Genomic DNA, 15966 nt, shown 5'->3' on the forward strand with positions numbered 1-15966 from the left:
GACTGATTTTGTATTTTTCTCTAATAAATATTATTCACTTATATATAACAATTAATTCATATCAAGCTTTTAGCATATGTTGCTTGAGCCATGCATGCAGAGACAGAGATGAACAATTTTTAGCTACTCTTTGTGGATACATTTAATTATCAATGCTATTCGAAAAAGAGTTTAACTTCTGGACCTGGCATAAAACATGTTTTTTAGCCCTCCAATAGTAACTTGTCGCATCAGAGTGGAATACAAGAATACTTTAAGCTAAAAATACCTGGTCCCACACACCAAACCCATCAACCAAAAAACCGAACAAAGAACAAACAACTAATTAACCCTGTTTTCTCATTTGGGTTATGTTTTAGTGTTCCAGTCTGATGTGGTAAGCTATTATTGATGGACCCAAATAACCTGATTTATGCATGTCCCTAGCCTATAGTTAGCTCTTGAGAAATGTTATAGAAACATAATGCAACAATATTTTGTTCTCTCTATGTGTGATTAAGTATTGTACTATTCAAACTTCTTTCGAGAATAGGAAAATTATAGAAGATAATTGACATATATATTATATCTCATTAATATTCTAAGATGAGCAGTGAAATCTATTTTAAATATGCAAGCAATTTTGTATATAGTTTATATGACCAAAAACTAAAACCATGGCATCCCAATGATTATCGATCTGAAGAAAAATAAGTTTAGTAAAAGTATTTAAAACTTGTCGAATATTAACATGTTAAGCTTTTAACCATTTCTCAGGAATCAACCAGAAAACAAGACAAATAAAAAACATATCATCACTAGTGGGTGCAGGAGCAGGAGATTATCACCTTGTCTTTTAAATTATGAAAAAATATAAAAAAAAAAAAAAAAAAAAAAAAGCCCCCTAAACTAATAGACGATTTTAGAAAAGTCCCATAATTTTCAAGTATACTAATTTGACCTATTAAACTATCAAAGTGTGTCAAAAAGGCCACTTTTATCGAAATATTCTTATAATACTCTTATTCTATTAAAAACTTTAAAAAAATAATAATAATAAAAAACTTTTTTTTTTTTTTTTTAAAAAAAAAAAAAGATAAAAAAGATAAAAGCAAAATCAATCCGCCATGTAGTTGGCCTAAATATTACAAATTGCTCACTGCGAAATAAAAAATAATTCAAATCAAGGTAAGCAAAAAATTAAATAACAATTTAGTCATTATAGTCAAATTTCGTCAAAATACTTGATAGATGCCGTTACATATATAATATAAAACAAAAAAGTTAAAGAAATTAAAACTGCCATTCGTTTTCTTCTTGTTTTTTTTCTATTTTTTAATTAAAAAATTTAAATTTTTTAATTTTTTGATTTCTTTAACTTTATATTTTTATGTTAATAATTTTTTTAAAATTTCTTTATTTTAAAAAAAAAAATAGTTTTTAAGAGAATAAGGGTATTATAAGAATATTTCAAAAAAAATGGCATTTTTGGCACACTTTAATTTGGTAGTTTGATGAGTCACTTTAGTTTATTTGAAAATTTAGAAGGTTATTCTAAAATCGGTTGTTAGATCAGAAAACATTTTTATATTTTTCCCTTTAAATTAATTAATGTGTGTCTTTATTAAGTGTGTGTATATATATATATTGTACGAAATATATAGTAGTTACCTTAAATTATGGAGCATCATGATTATATTGAGCCCTAGTTGAATCTTAAACGAACACTTTTATTGAATTATTTATTTAGTTAGTTATATTCTTTAGTATTTGAATTAATTTTTTTTTTTCAACTCTATCATTTAATCTTGTTCATTGTGAACCAAAATTTTGACTCTACGCTAATTACACCCAACTTTATTAGCTCTCAAAGCTAAGTATAACATCATGTAAGCTTTGGCAAGCATAAAGAGGCACGCCCACCGCAGGCGCCCCTCCATCTAATATTTTTGGTTCATAATCTGCTTTTATCTTATAAATAGCTTTACTTTGTGGTTGATTGATTAGCTAGTTTAAATGGGCTGTTCATAGTCATATTTTATCATATAAATAACCCTAGCCTACTTTGTTGCAGATCGAGTAGTACGTTGGTTTAAATGGGCGGCTCTTCATTTATTATTTTGTGTTCATAATTTATTTTTATTTTATAAATAGCCTTACTCTGTGGCTGAGTAACTGGTTTACTTGAGCGTCAACACTACAGGAAAAATTATCTTTAAAAACTATTTTTTTTAGACACGATCTAAAAGCCATCGCTAATAAGTGATTATTAGCAACGATATTTTGTGGTCGTCACACAAGAATGTGTATCCCTAATAGTGAAGTGATGGTTTTTTACTTTTTTTCATATGGAAAAGCAATAGCGACGGAATTTGGCTTATTTGCGACGTGTATTGTAGTTGCCAATAGTGGCAGAGCAATTCCTAGGCCAGCAAGGCCAGGACCACGACACTTGCTGAAAAAAAATAAAAAATAACAAATAAATTATAGCCCCTACCCTACAGCCCACCTCTTTCCAGTCCTAGCCCCACTGCCTTTTCCTTGTTTTTCTTTCTGTAACTCTGTAAGTGTAAGACTGCGTACGTAGAAATGGAAAATTATTGGTGCACTACTGGTGCACAAGTTGTCCACTAGTTATTATTCTAACATTTTTCCTGTAGAAATTATTTTTTCTCCATTCTTCTATGGTCCATGCTCAGCGCCTCAGCCCACTACTACTGTCATTGTGTCAAGAACTCTACATCATCATTAAATAGCAAATGAAGAAAAAAAAAAACGTCTCAATCTGTCAATCGTGTGGTGAAAGTGGAAGGCAAGAAGTGCTCTATGCTTAAAAAAATAAAACAAAGAAGTAAAAGAAATACATAGATATTTGATAAGTAATTGTGTAATAAAATATTTATTTGAATAGTAATAAAAAGTGATTGGTGTGATATAAAATTTAAAAATATTTAATAAAAAAGTGAAAATGTTTTGTTTTATAGTTGTTAGAATATACAAAAAAATATAATATATTTTATGTATATTCCATATTTGGTTAATATTGTAATATTATCTGTTTACGGTAAATTGTAATCAAGTGTTTACTCCAAACCCTATAAATAGGGACATTTGAATTGTAGACAATTAAGTTAATAAGAGCACAATATAGCTCTTTGAACTTTACCTTGTGGACATAGGTTATAGACCGAACAATGAAAATTTTTTATTTTTTTTTCTCTCTCATGCAATCCAAAAGAGGGTTTTTTTTTTTTTTTTTTTTTTGAGTTCGCTGGAAAAGTCGCCAGAAAAGTTGTCGGAGAGTGGCGGCAGGCGGTAGAGGACGGCAGCTTCTGGCGGCCGGCAGCGGATGGTGGTGGCTACTGGTCGCAGTGAATGCTTGGTCCTTGAATTGGGCTGAGAATGGAGCCTAATAGAATAGGCAATTAGGCCAGTTTAATTGGGCTACAAATAGACCAAAACCCATGGACCATTAAATATGGTCAGAACCAAAATTAAGTGAATCAAGTCTAACCCGATGGGCTGGGTTGACGAATTTGGGCCGGTTTAGCAAATGTGGAGGAGGAACTGAGTCTAACTTCTAGGCTGGGTCTTATGAGGCCTGAAACCCGAACAGAGAACCGACCTGAAATCCTGTTGGTCCGGGTTTGAATCGGATCCTGGAACTGGACCCGGGAGGGAATTCGATCCGGTTGGCCTGGTCGGCTGAACCGGGTGGAGGAACTAGGTCTAACCCGTTGGTTCAGGTTGATAGTGGTGGGCCGCTTTCCGTGGAGATCCGGTTTGATTTGAATGGATAACGGGTTGAACTCGATCGATGGACTGGAGGCGCGTGGGAGGAGTTCCTGGATTTTCTATACGCGCGTGAAGCATCAAATGGGGGATATCAAGGCTGATCTAGAACCGTCGGCGTCGGATCTGCCGATTGGCGTGGTCACATAGACAATCAACTGAACATGGCGGTGAGTGAATGGTAGGGCAGAAGAAGCGAGCGGCGCGTGGAGGAGCGTTGATACTTCGATGAGGCTAGGATCTGCGATTTTGGACTGGGCAGCTCTTGATTTGTTGATTGGTGTTGTCACAGAGGCAATTGGCCGAATATGGAGGCACGTTGACAGTACAGACAGTGTGCTCGAGGGGCATGTGGAGGCACGTGCGGCTGTCGTCGGCAGTGGATCTTCCCCAGATCATTAGATCTAGACCTTGCAGACCTGATTTTAGATTTTTTAATTTTTTTTAATTTTTTTTTTATTATTATTATTATTATTATTTTCAGATGTGGCTACGTTGAAGGCGTGGAAGAGACTGATAGCAATTTTAAAAGCGGGAAGCGACATGTGGACAACTGAAATTATAAAATAGTCGTAGAAAACGTGAAGGACGCCTAGAAACGTCAAGAACATTTATTGATGGCCACAAGATATTTTCCGTATATTCTAATAGTAGTAAATTTTTTTTATATAAATAGTATAAAAAATTATTGATGTGATGTAAAAAGTGTAAAAAAAAGTTAAAATGTTTTTTATTTGATTTTTTTGGAAGAAGTGAAAAATGTGTTGAAAAATGTCTTTAACTCTTTGTCACTTTGTAGAATTAACAAGTTACCAAGACAAGACTGAAGAAGTGCACGCCATGGAGACTAGAGAGGTAGCCATTGTGCGACAACTATTATGGTAATTGCTTTTAGGGTTTGGGTGACTGGGTTGTTCTAATTTTTTAATTTATTTTTCAGTTCATAATTTGACAAGTTATTTAGAGATCGATATTAGGGTTTTTTTTTTTCTTTTTTTCTTTGTCAATTTTTTTTGTTATATATACTTTCTCAGTTTTTATAACTAACTTTCTCTTCATTCTTCTTAGTTCTCTATTCTTATAAGATAAAGAAGTTCAAGAATCAATGCCCATATATTGTCACCGGTATGAAGTATATGAAATCTTTAGCAAAATTTATTTTTATTTATTAATTACTCTAAAGGTAATTTGACTCCCTTTATAATCTTATTTAAATTGTTTTGAAGTAGTAATTCATAATATTAGATTACCTAATTCTCAAACAAAGCATTTGTGGGATGTGACTAATTTGTTAAAAACAAAGGTAAGGTTTTGTCATTCCTTATTATTAATCTCATTCTAATGTGAGTTTAATCTTTTAAGTTTTTTTTTTTTTTTAAAAAAAAATATTATTGTACATAACTCATAAGTGCCTAATTTTGACTTTTAAAGTTGTAGACTTGTAGTAAATTTCTTCTTGTTTGGTTGTTTTAGTTTTGTTCGGAATTGTTCCTATGAAAATCAACAAAATTATGTAAATAAATATATCTAATTATAGGCAATAGAATTATGGAAATAAAATTTTTACGTGGAAAGAGTAAAAGTCTAAGAGATAATGTTATGTATTTTGTATATATAACACATGTCAAATAATTTTCTTCAAACAAAATGATAAATTGCTAGTGCAAATGAACAATCGATTATTTGGCCCCTCATTTTTATGTGGAAAGAGTAAAAGTCTAAGAGATAATGTTATGTATTTTGTATATATGGCCCCTCATTTTGCCCCTGCCTCGCACCCTTGCGGGTTGTGAATTTCTCACCCGCAACCCGCATAAAAGAAGGGGAATCCATACTAGGGTGGGTTTGTGTGGGGAGGGGGGGACGCGGGGAGGAGGTGTGGGTTCAGCGGGGTAGAGGTGAGTTTGGGTGAAGAAGAGGAAGATGAAGAGAGATTTGCTCTCGACGTTCTAGAATCCCATAGACGACCAAACGAATGAGAGATCCCAATCGACGACAAGGACAAGCGAATGAGAGATCCTCCGATTCCGACCGGCGACCAGTACCTGTCATTACCAAAATGAAGAGAAGAGGATGGATGACGAAGGACGGAAGACGGAAGACGGAAGACGGAAGACGGAAGACGGAGGATGGGGACGAAGGACGGGGACGGAGGACAAGGACGGGGTGCAAGTTGCAGCGTTAGGGCTAAAGGGTAGGAACTAGGAAGAAAAGAATGAAAAAATGAAGAGGGGCGGCTCTAGGGTTTTGAACTTATGCAAGTAAGGGGTTTTTTGTTTTACAATTTTCTTCATGTGGGGCGAGTCCTCGGGGTTTTAAAAAACCCCAACCTACAACCAGCCTTGCACGGGTCTACCGTTTTTGGACTCCTACCCACAAAAAAACAACTAAAAACCTGGATTTTCGAGGCAGGGCGGGGTAGGTCTACTGGTTTTTGACCACCCCTACCTCTAATCACAATTATCTGGCTTCGCCACTAGTTGCTAATAACAAAAATGGCTAACGACGACAATTGCGGTCGCTAATATTAGACTATTAGTGATGATTGTTAATAGAGTTAAATACAATTCACCTCCTTAAAGTTGTCACATGTTTTTTATCTTGCTTCCAATCTTTAAAAAATTGCAATGTTCCCCTACAAAGTTTTCCGATTTTTCAATGTTGCCATTCCATTAGCCTTTTCCGTCAAACCAAACGGAATGTGCATCGCGTGCTTGTCACATGACTTTTTAGGTGTTGATGTCTCCATTTTACCCTCACTCAAAAACGTCGTCGTTTATTCTTCTGATTGGTCTACGCATCTTCTTCGGAATTCACCAACTGAGACTATACACGTTCATGCCCTTGATGACCTTCTCGGTCGCGGAATTTTCAACGTTGACGGCGACTCATTGGGGCTTAGTCTCGGTTTGATCCTACGAGTTGGGGGCACGAGTCCACTTGCCGGAAGTTTAGTCGCGAGAGCCTCAACTTTGGCCTCCAAGACCTCTCTCAAGGCCTCGTCATCCACCCCGATAACTCAGACCAGCCCATTCCGCCGCTTGAAGCACCCTCTCCGCTCCGCTTGCCCAAAACATGGTGGCATTGTAATCGCTGCGTCCGTCACCTATACTTTCCAATTAACCTCTGCCAAATTCACCACGTAACCCAAAATCCTCGCTAGCTAGTAACTCTTCAATCGAATAAACGGAAGTGTCATCATTGGTTAAAATTGACAGTGTCTCTAAGAGACCCAAGGGGGGGGGGGGGACACTGTGAGGACAAATCTTGAGTCGTCGCAATTGATCTACGATAGAGAAATATCGATTCAACAACAAAAGATGGACGTTTTGGCGGTGTTGTTTCAGAAGTCCCTGAAATCGATCAGGGCCAGAACATAGGAGACCGTCCAAAATCGCCGTAAGGGATCGTGTGGATTTGTGTATTAGCCGAGGAAATTCGAGGATTTGTGAGTGTTTCCTTGGGATTTCTACCAAAATTCGGGTTTTTCCTAGTATCATATACATCTGAAATCCATCTGACCAAAATCAAACAGAGGGTAAAATGCATGAAATGGTTGAAGGTCAATTGTTTGCGTGGTCTAGTTGTCGTCGGCGTGCTCTGGTGTCTCCGGCGTGGTCTATTTGTCTATTTTTTAAGGGTAATTCGGTAATTGATTGGTATAAAATGAGGGTAAAATGGAGACATTAGCATCTAAAAAATCACGTGCCACGCACATGATGCACATTCCGTTTGGAATGATGGAAAAGGGTAATGGAATGGTGACATTGAAAAGTCGGGAAACTTCGTTGGGGCACATTATAATTTTTTAGAGATTGGAGGCAAGAGTGAATATGGGTGACAACTTCGGGGGAGTGAATTGTATTTAACCCTTATCAATATCATCACTAAAAATATAATTATTTAATATCTTGACCAGCCCATATTATTAACGACAAGTCATCTCGTGGGAGGTATTTTTAGTGACCATTTTAAACATTATTAGTGATGACAACTCTACTATCTATTTAATATTTTGGGTTCATAATTTGCTCTAATAATATAAAAGCCATATTTGTGGCTGAGTATGTAGTTGGTTTAAGTGGGCGGTTATTAATTTAATATTTTTGGTTCATATTCTACTCTAATCTTATAAATAGCCATACTTTGTAGCTGTGTAGTTGGTTTATGTGGGTCAGTAGCTCTGTATTTAATATTTTTGGTTCATAGTCTACTCTTATCTTATAAATGACCAAACTTTGTTGCTCAGTAGTTGGTTTAAGCATGCGGTTCTCCATTTAATATTTTTGGTTCATAATCTATTATATTCGTATCATATAAATAGTCATACTTTGTGGTTGAGTAGCTAGTTTAAATAGGCCGCTATCCATTTAATATTTTGGGTTCATAATGTGCTCTAATAGTATAAATAGCCCTATTTGTGGCTGAGTAGTTGGTTTAAGTGGGCGGTTATAAATTTAATATTTTTGGTTCTTTAAACTTTTGGTTCATATTATGCGCTAATAGTATAAATAACCCTACTATGTGGCTGAGTAGTTGGTTTAAGCTAGTGGGCACCTCTCATTCAAATGGGCAGGTGGTGGTAGCATCTACAAGGCATTTTCCATTTCTTGTGCGCGGAGCCGTCGATAGGAGAAGCCTTAGGTCTTAGTAGTGAGTGGGGATTTCAAAATATGATTTTTGAGCGAGAGTACTCCCTGGAGGTAGTTTCAGTACTGACAAAGACTGGGCCGGATTGGAGCTGTAAGGGATTCTAATTGATGATACAAAAACTTTATTTCACAGGTTCAATACTATAGAGGTTAGACATGTTAATTAAGTGAATGGCCAATACAGGAGAGCATTTGTTAGCAAAATTTGCTTTGTCTTGTAATGATTCACTAGCCTGGAGGGAGATGTGCCCTCCTCCTATGTTATTGTAGCAGAGTAAGTTTAGCTCTTTTCTATCAATGAGATTCTATTTTGATATATAAAAAAAAAAAAAAAAAAAAAAGTGGGCATGTCTTTGTTTAATATTTTGGGTTTATAATCTGCTCTTATCTTATAAATAACCCTACTTTGTGGCTGAGTAGCTTGTTTACGTGAGCAGCTCTCCATTTAATATTTTTGGTTCATAATCTACTCTTATCTTATAAATGGCCCAAATTTGTGGCTCAGTAGCTGGTTTAAGCAGGCGGTTCTCCATTCAATATTTTTGGTTCATAATCTACTCTTATCTTATAAATAGCCATACTTTGTGGCTGAGTAGCTAGTTTAAGTGGGCGGCTCTCCTTTTAATATGTTGGGTTCATAATTTGCTCTAATATTATAAATAGCAAATTTGTGGCTAAGTAGTTGGTTTAAGTGGGTGGTTCTCCATTTAATATTTTTGGTTCATATTATGCTCTAATCACTACAAAAAAAAACCAAATTCTGGACGGTTTAAATACAAAAAAAACCGTCTGAAATCAATTTCATACGGTTTTTTCTGGACGGTTTTAAACCGTCCAATATATAAAGTCGGTAAACTTTTTTTCTGGACGGTTTGGGAAAAACCGTCCAGACTTATTTTATTTTATTATTTTTTTTTTGTCTAATGACTTGATTTATTTCTTTTATATATATATATATATATATGTTAATATTTCAGCTAGGATTGTCCAGAATGTCTAAATACGTCTAGAATTTTTCTCGTTTCCGGCGTTAACTGTGTTTTTTTTTTTTTTCCCATCGCTGGCGATGCTCTGTTTCTGGCCCTTGCCGGAAACATTTTTTTTTTTTTTTTCTCCTTCGTCGGAAACTTCTTCAAGGACCGGCGAAATCTTCCCCTTCCTCCTCCCATGAAATCCAACCCAAAATTAAAATCTGGCCAACACACAGTTCCAAGAGAGTTCAAAAGGGGAGAAAAAGTGGAAGATCGAACCTGATCTTCCAAAACTCTGGCCTGGAGCGGATCGGAGTTTGAAGCCTTGATCTCCGTCACCACGACGTCAAAACCACCCCCCCGGCGAGACCTCGACGCCTAGATCTCCGTCACCGGCGACCGAGTCATGTTGCAGTGGGGTGGGTCGTCGTCTTCTGGAAAAAAAAAAAAAAAAAAGAAAGAAAACACAAACAACAAAAGAAGAAAGATTAGTAAGATAGCGAGACAGAGAGAGACGAGAAATTTTGGGATTGGGCTGGAGGAAGAAGAAGAACGAGAGAGAGAGAGAGAGAGAGAGAGAGAGAGAGAGAGAGAGAGAGAGAGCTAGAGAGAGAGAAGAGATCAATGGTTTTAAGAATACAGTGTGCGTGAAGGTTTTAATTGGACGGTTGTATTTTGGTTGAGAAAGAAATCGGATGGATGTGGTGAAATAAGGGGGTATCACGCGGATCGATGACATGGCATGTGAAAATTTTTTCTAGACGGTTTGGTAAAAACCGTCCATAAAATTTCAGACGGTTTTAACTAAACCGTCTGGAAATAATATTTACAGACGGTTTAAAAAAAAAGGGTCTAAAAATTTAGAGACAGTTTTTATAAAACCGTCTGTAATTTTATAGACGGTTTAATCAAACCGTCCATAATAAATTTTTTACAGACGGTTTCGAGAAAACTGTCTTCAAATTTTATTTTTTAGACGGTTTTAGAAACAGTCTAAAAAAAAACCGTCCATAAATACCCTTTTTTTTTTTTGTAGTGAATCTTATAACTAGCCCTACTTTGTGGTTGAATTTTTTTTTTTTTTTTTTCTTTTTTAACATGTCCACATAAGAGGGGGAGGAGAGATTTGAACTAGTGACCTTCGCTTCATGAGGCGTGGTCCCCAGCCGATTGAGCTACCCCTTAGGACTTGTGGTTGAATATTTGGTTTAAGTGGGTGGCACTTTATTTAATATTTTGGATTCATAATATGCTATTATTTTATAAATAACTCTCTTCGTGTCTGAGTAGCTAGTTTAAGTGGGTGGCTCTCTATTTAATATTTTGGGCTCATAATTTGCTTTAATATTATAAATAGCCATATTTGTCGCTGAGTAGCTGGTTTAAGCAAGCGGTTTTCCATTTAATATTTTTTGTTTATATTCAGTTCTACTCTTATAAATAGCCCTACTTTATGGCTGATCGAGTAGTTGGTTTAAGTGGGTGGCTCTCCATTTAATATTTTGATTAATTTCATAATCTTCTCTTATATTGTGACTGGGTAGTTGGTTTAAGTGGGCAGTTATCCATTTAATATTTTTGGTTCGTATTCTGCTCTAATTGTATAAATGACCCTACTCTGTGGCTTAGTTGGTTTAAGTGGGCGGTTATCCATTTAATAATTTTGGTTCATAATCTACATTCATCTTATAAATAGTCATAGCCTACTTTGTGGCTGAGTAGCTTGTTTAATTTGAAGATTGCATTTAATATTTTGAGTTTGTAATCTGCTCTTATCTTATAAATCGCCATACTTTGTGGATGAGTAGCTAGTTTAAGTGGGCAACTCTCCATTTAATATTTTAACATCACATATATAGTTAGATGAAATTATATAAAATCTTAATCGTAAAATGTATAAGGAGGCAACAACATTTAGGTGGGATATTTATTTTTAGCATACCATATATGGGTGCGTTTGAGATTGCGATTTCGTAGATAATAAGTGCGATTTTAAACTAAATCGTAGAACATAACTCGTATGTTTGGAACTGCGTTTTTAAAAATTGTGATTTGAAATCATAGAAAATCAGCTTTTTTAAGTCGCAGGTAAGATGATACTTTTTTGAAAACGCATAATTTTAAAGACTAAATTGGGATTTTTTCAAATGTTTAATTGCATTTTTAAAAATCATATTTTTCAATCGCACATTTTAAAATCATTATTTTAAATCGCACTTTTTAGAATCGCAAATCTAAACGGACCTACGTTTCCTTCTTTTGTTTTTTCCTCTACGGCACGGCACCGTTGAATATTGACATGTCTTCTAACTCATGCTTGTTTTTCCTGCCAAATTATTGACCGAAGCAGCTTCCTCTTGTACTTCCACGAGTCAGAATCAGCACTGAAAATCCCATCTCTCCGGCCAGTTGAAAAAGCTTCTGCATGCTCAAGATGTACGGTTGATGTTCGTGGGATCGCCGGTGATCATGACTAAATTCAACTTAGTGAAGCAAGGTGCCCTTAAACTCGAAAGTGCTCCAATAATGTTTTAGAAGCCGGCCGGTTGCATACTCGTGGAAATGCATGCTGTCATGCTGTGCGTTAAGAAGAAGCCCCAGGAAGCATTCCCCCCGACAGGCCAGGTTATGATAAAAGATACAGTTATCAATTGAAAGTGATAAAAATGATTTAATAAGAGTGTAAGAACAGTTTTCAGTTTGGTGATGTGTGGACCTTTGATTCGTCGTGTTTTTTATAATCTGCAAGGAAAGAACAAACAAAACGTCAGAGGGAGGGTCTCCCGACGTCCCATCTTCGATGCCTAAGTCAGTGGACAATTTTAGAGAGTATATTTTCACTATTCAGAGTCCATTTTGTGCTTTGGATAGCAGCCAATTTATAGGCACATAGTTATCAACCGCATTGTTTCACCTTCATGTCATGGACCCTTAGTGGGATGAGATAGAGGTTGAGCGGGAGAGTGAGACACTTACTCTTCATAGGATATTTGAATCATGTATCTTATCCTATGTGTTTCAAATATAGCCTTCAATGTGTTATAGGATTCTGTTAAATCTTAGTTACTGAGCGGGTCAAGTTGGGCCAACAAGATCAACTGGGTCCTGGTTCGAATATTGGCTCATTTGCCTAGGGGATGATAATTTCCCCAATAAAAAAGCAAGATATATAAATAGACTACATTATTTTTTCAAAACGCATGTATCACTTACATAATTTTATTAATTAGCAATACTTGTTACAATTACTTCAGCCAAAAGAAATTTTTCAAATTTACAATTGATAAAATCCTACTTAAAATTAATTGACAATGTCACGGAAAAGATTATCACCGAGGGATTAAAAAAAATTGAACATAAAAGTTTAATTAATATAAAAATTAAAATTAAAATTATTTAATTAATATTTAAATATAATAAAAATGCCCCCACTTAAATTTATTGCGTTATGCTTCAAAATTTATTGACGTTGACAAATTTGTACATATCCTAAAAATTTGGATCTCGAGAAACCTCTAAGCCACAAAAGAAAAATTCAATTTCATGAGCAATAATGTCCACGCATTTATTTCTCCCATCAATTATTTTTCCCATGGGGTCCAGGGATTGGATAACAGACAAAGCTAGCTGAGATCTTCCTCATAAATTAAACAGTACTCTTCTTCATCAAAGATCTCTTCTGGTGACCCTAACCTTCAAACCATGTTTCATATGGAGTATAATGGAGATGCTCGGCAAAACGGGATGACCTTCAACTACTTGAACACGATAATTCCAAATGATAGAGCTTGCAACTATTTTCATTTGAATGAAACTCATGTCCTTACCCAAACAAGTCCTTGGACCTGCATTAAATGCTATGAACTTGTAAGATGGTACATGCACGATTCTTCCTTGCTCCGATATCCATCTCTCTGGCTTGAACTCCAAGCAATCTCCGCCCCATATACCTTCCATCCTTCCCATTGTGTATGCAGAGTACAACAGTCTCGTACTTGGGCTAATACGGTGGCCGCTGGGAAGAATGTCGGATTGAACTGCGTACTTGTGTTCGAAAGGTACAGATGGGAAAAGCCGTAACGACTCACATATGGCTCCGTGGAGATAAACAAGCTTGTTTAGCTCGTCTATACCCCACTTGATCTCGTTGTTAACGAGCAAATGGTCTCTGATCTCTTCCACAATCTTAGCTTCCACTGATGGGTGCGTGGCAACAAGCCATAGCAACCAGGTGAGGCCTGCGCTTACGGTATCCCTACCTGCCAGCATGAGATTGAATGCCGCGTCCCTTAAGAACTTGTTGGAAAATTTTGTGAAACCGACCGTTTCTGCTCCTCCATCTTGCTCTATATAAGCTGTGAGTAAGTCGAAGTTTGCTTCCTTTGATTTCTGGGTCGTGTCTTTGCTTAGTTCTTCACGCTTGGATGAGATGCAGTTGTACACAAATTGATCGAGAACTTTCCAGGCCTTGCTTAGCTTCTTCTCTTCTCCGAGTTGAAGCCATCTCTGCAACTTCCAGATGCTTTCTGGGACTATGTGTCGGGAAAAGACGCTCTCCTCTATTTGATCAAACGCCTTTTCATACGCAACGTTCGGGAATTCAATTGAGAGGCAGTTTGTATCAAAACCCAAAACCATCAAGCAAATGTTATCAAAAGTGAACCGCTGAAAAACATCTTGTAAATTCACCTCGATTCCAAGACTAGAGACGCGATCGAGAACAGGAACGAGGCCCTTTTCCACCTTGTCCTGCACAACTTGCTTCAAGAACAACTCGAACTGGCTGTTTTTTATCAACGAATGAATCAGCTTCCTCTGGTGCTTCCACGAGTCGGAATCAGAATTGAAAATCCCATCTCCCAGAGGTTCGAAAATCTCCCGAAACTCGGGCCCTTTAGTGTAGTTCGAAAAGTTTCTGCTCATAATTTGGTGGATGTTCATGGGATCACTGGTGATCACAAAGTTCATGTTAGTGAACCAAGGGCCCTTAAACTCGAAAGTTCCCCCGTAATGTTTGAGAGCATGGGTTACGAACTCGTGGACATTCGACGCATTTCGAAGAAGCGCCGGAAGCATTCCGACGACCGGCCAGTTTATGATGGGAGAGTCTCTGTTCCATCTCCAATGCCAAAGAAAAAGGAAGCAAAAAAAGGCTACAAGTATCTCTGCGTACCCAAGTATGGCCATCGGAGCTGTTTGAAGCTTTGTGTTTTTGGAGCCTAGCTATCTGCTTGGAGCAAGTTGGGTTCTAGTACTTCTATATCTTTGGAGCAAGTGGGTTCTATATCTCTCGCAATCTCCATCTCTCGATGTCAAGAGGTTTAATTTACGAGACACCAACATTTAGTTGGGAGGTTAGCGATATCTTTTGTTTTTTCCTCTGTCGCACGGTTGAATGACATGTCTATGATTGTCTTACTCTTGCATGTTTATTAACACCAAATATCATTCTATTTTGTCCTATTTTTCTAATTTTTACATGCATATAGCTAGTCTAAAGGAGGTGAAGAAAGAAAAATCATCACTAAAAGTTTACGAGGAATGACATGTAAAAAACACTATAGTTAGTGTTTAGAAATTAATTTATCCTATTTTAATTTCAAGATTTGTGAGATACGAAAAAGAATAAAGTAGAAGAAAGATAAAGAAACAATCATATATAAAAGAACACAAAATTTACGTTGTCACAAGCGATCACATTTATTTATTTACTTTTCTGTTCTTTTATTATTTTATTACTGATACTACGTACTTTATGCAAACCGTTTCCTTGGAATTGCGAGCGCACCCCTTAATTCCAAGGAATTGCTGGGACCTCAAGGCCTTTGTTTTTTGCTTAGTCATCCGCTTGGGATTAGGATCCTCTCAAGGCATTTTTTTGCTTGATTGTGGGAGACTATTTATAAGACCCATTTAACCAAATAAAAAAGTTGAGTAGTGGGTTTCATAGGTTATTTCTTACAATTACCTGCTCAACTTCTGTCAAATTACCTGCTCAACTTCTGTCAAATTCAGACAAATAATTTGATAAAATCCTAATTCTATGGGTTTATGTATATATGTTTCCAGAGGTTGAGGTGATGATAATAACACTTAGTAAGGGGTATCAGCAGGAGTCAGGCACCTCCCTCTTTCGATTTCAGTGTAAGACTCAAATCACAAGAGATTGTGAGGGCATTTAAATAGGGACAAATGCAAAAAAGTAATGGGTATATATGCTCTCAATAGTCAATAATGCAGAGGGAAACATTGCTGAAGCTGTGACAAAGCGTATCCAAACCTCTGATGCCTCCAATATTGGTGAGGCCCGTGAAGCACCTGCTGCATATATCTTGCAACATCTTGTGGGTGTAATTCCGTGATTATTGAAGGTGATCGATGCTCAAACTATCTTTCTTAATTGCCATTAAAAGCCCTAACTTATTTACGGATTGGAATTTTTCCAGCATTATTGACGATTTGCATTTTCTTTTAATTTCTCTTTAAAGCTAAAAAGTTTTGAAAGTTTCTTGTTTGTTGTTTGTGCTAACTTTAAAGTACATTTGTTAGTTAAATGGGCAACTTCTTACCTT

General features: G+C 36.4%; 1 protein-coding gene across 1 annotated transcript; it reads right to left on the reverse strand.

Moving 5' to 3' along the window:
- Window positions 1–12840: 12840 nt before the first annotated feature.
- Window positions 12841–14684, reverse strand: LOC133859904 (alkane hydroxylase MAH1-like). Its single transcript, XM_062295481.1, has one exon. It carries the CDS (start codon window positions 14579–14581, stop codon window positions 13061–13063), a length of 1521 nt encoding a protein of 506 aa, XP_062151465.1. The 5' UTR covers window positions 14582–14684; the 3' UTR covers window positions 12841–13060.
- Window positions 14685–15966: the final 1282 nt, after the last annotated feature.

This window comes from Alnus glutinosa, chromosome 2, assembly GCF_958979055.1.
Source record: "Alnus glutinosa chromosome 2, dhAlnGlut1.1, whole genome shotgun sequence".
In the NCBI taxonomy this organism is placed as follows: domain Eukaryota; kingdom Viridiplantae; phylum Streptophyta; class Magnoliopsida; order Fagales; family Betulaceae; genus Alnus; species Alnus glutinosa.

Coding starts and splice junctions, on each gene's coding strand:
- LOC133859904 (XM_062295481.1), bottom strand. CDS start 14,581: ATGGCCATACTTGGGTACGCAGAGATACTTGTAGCCTTTTTTTGCTTC.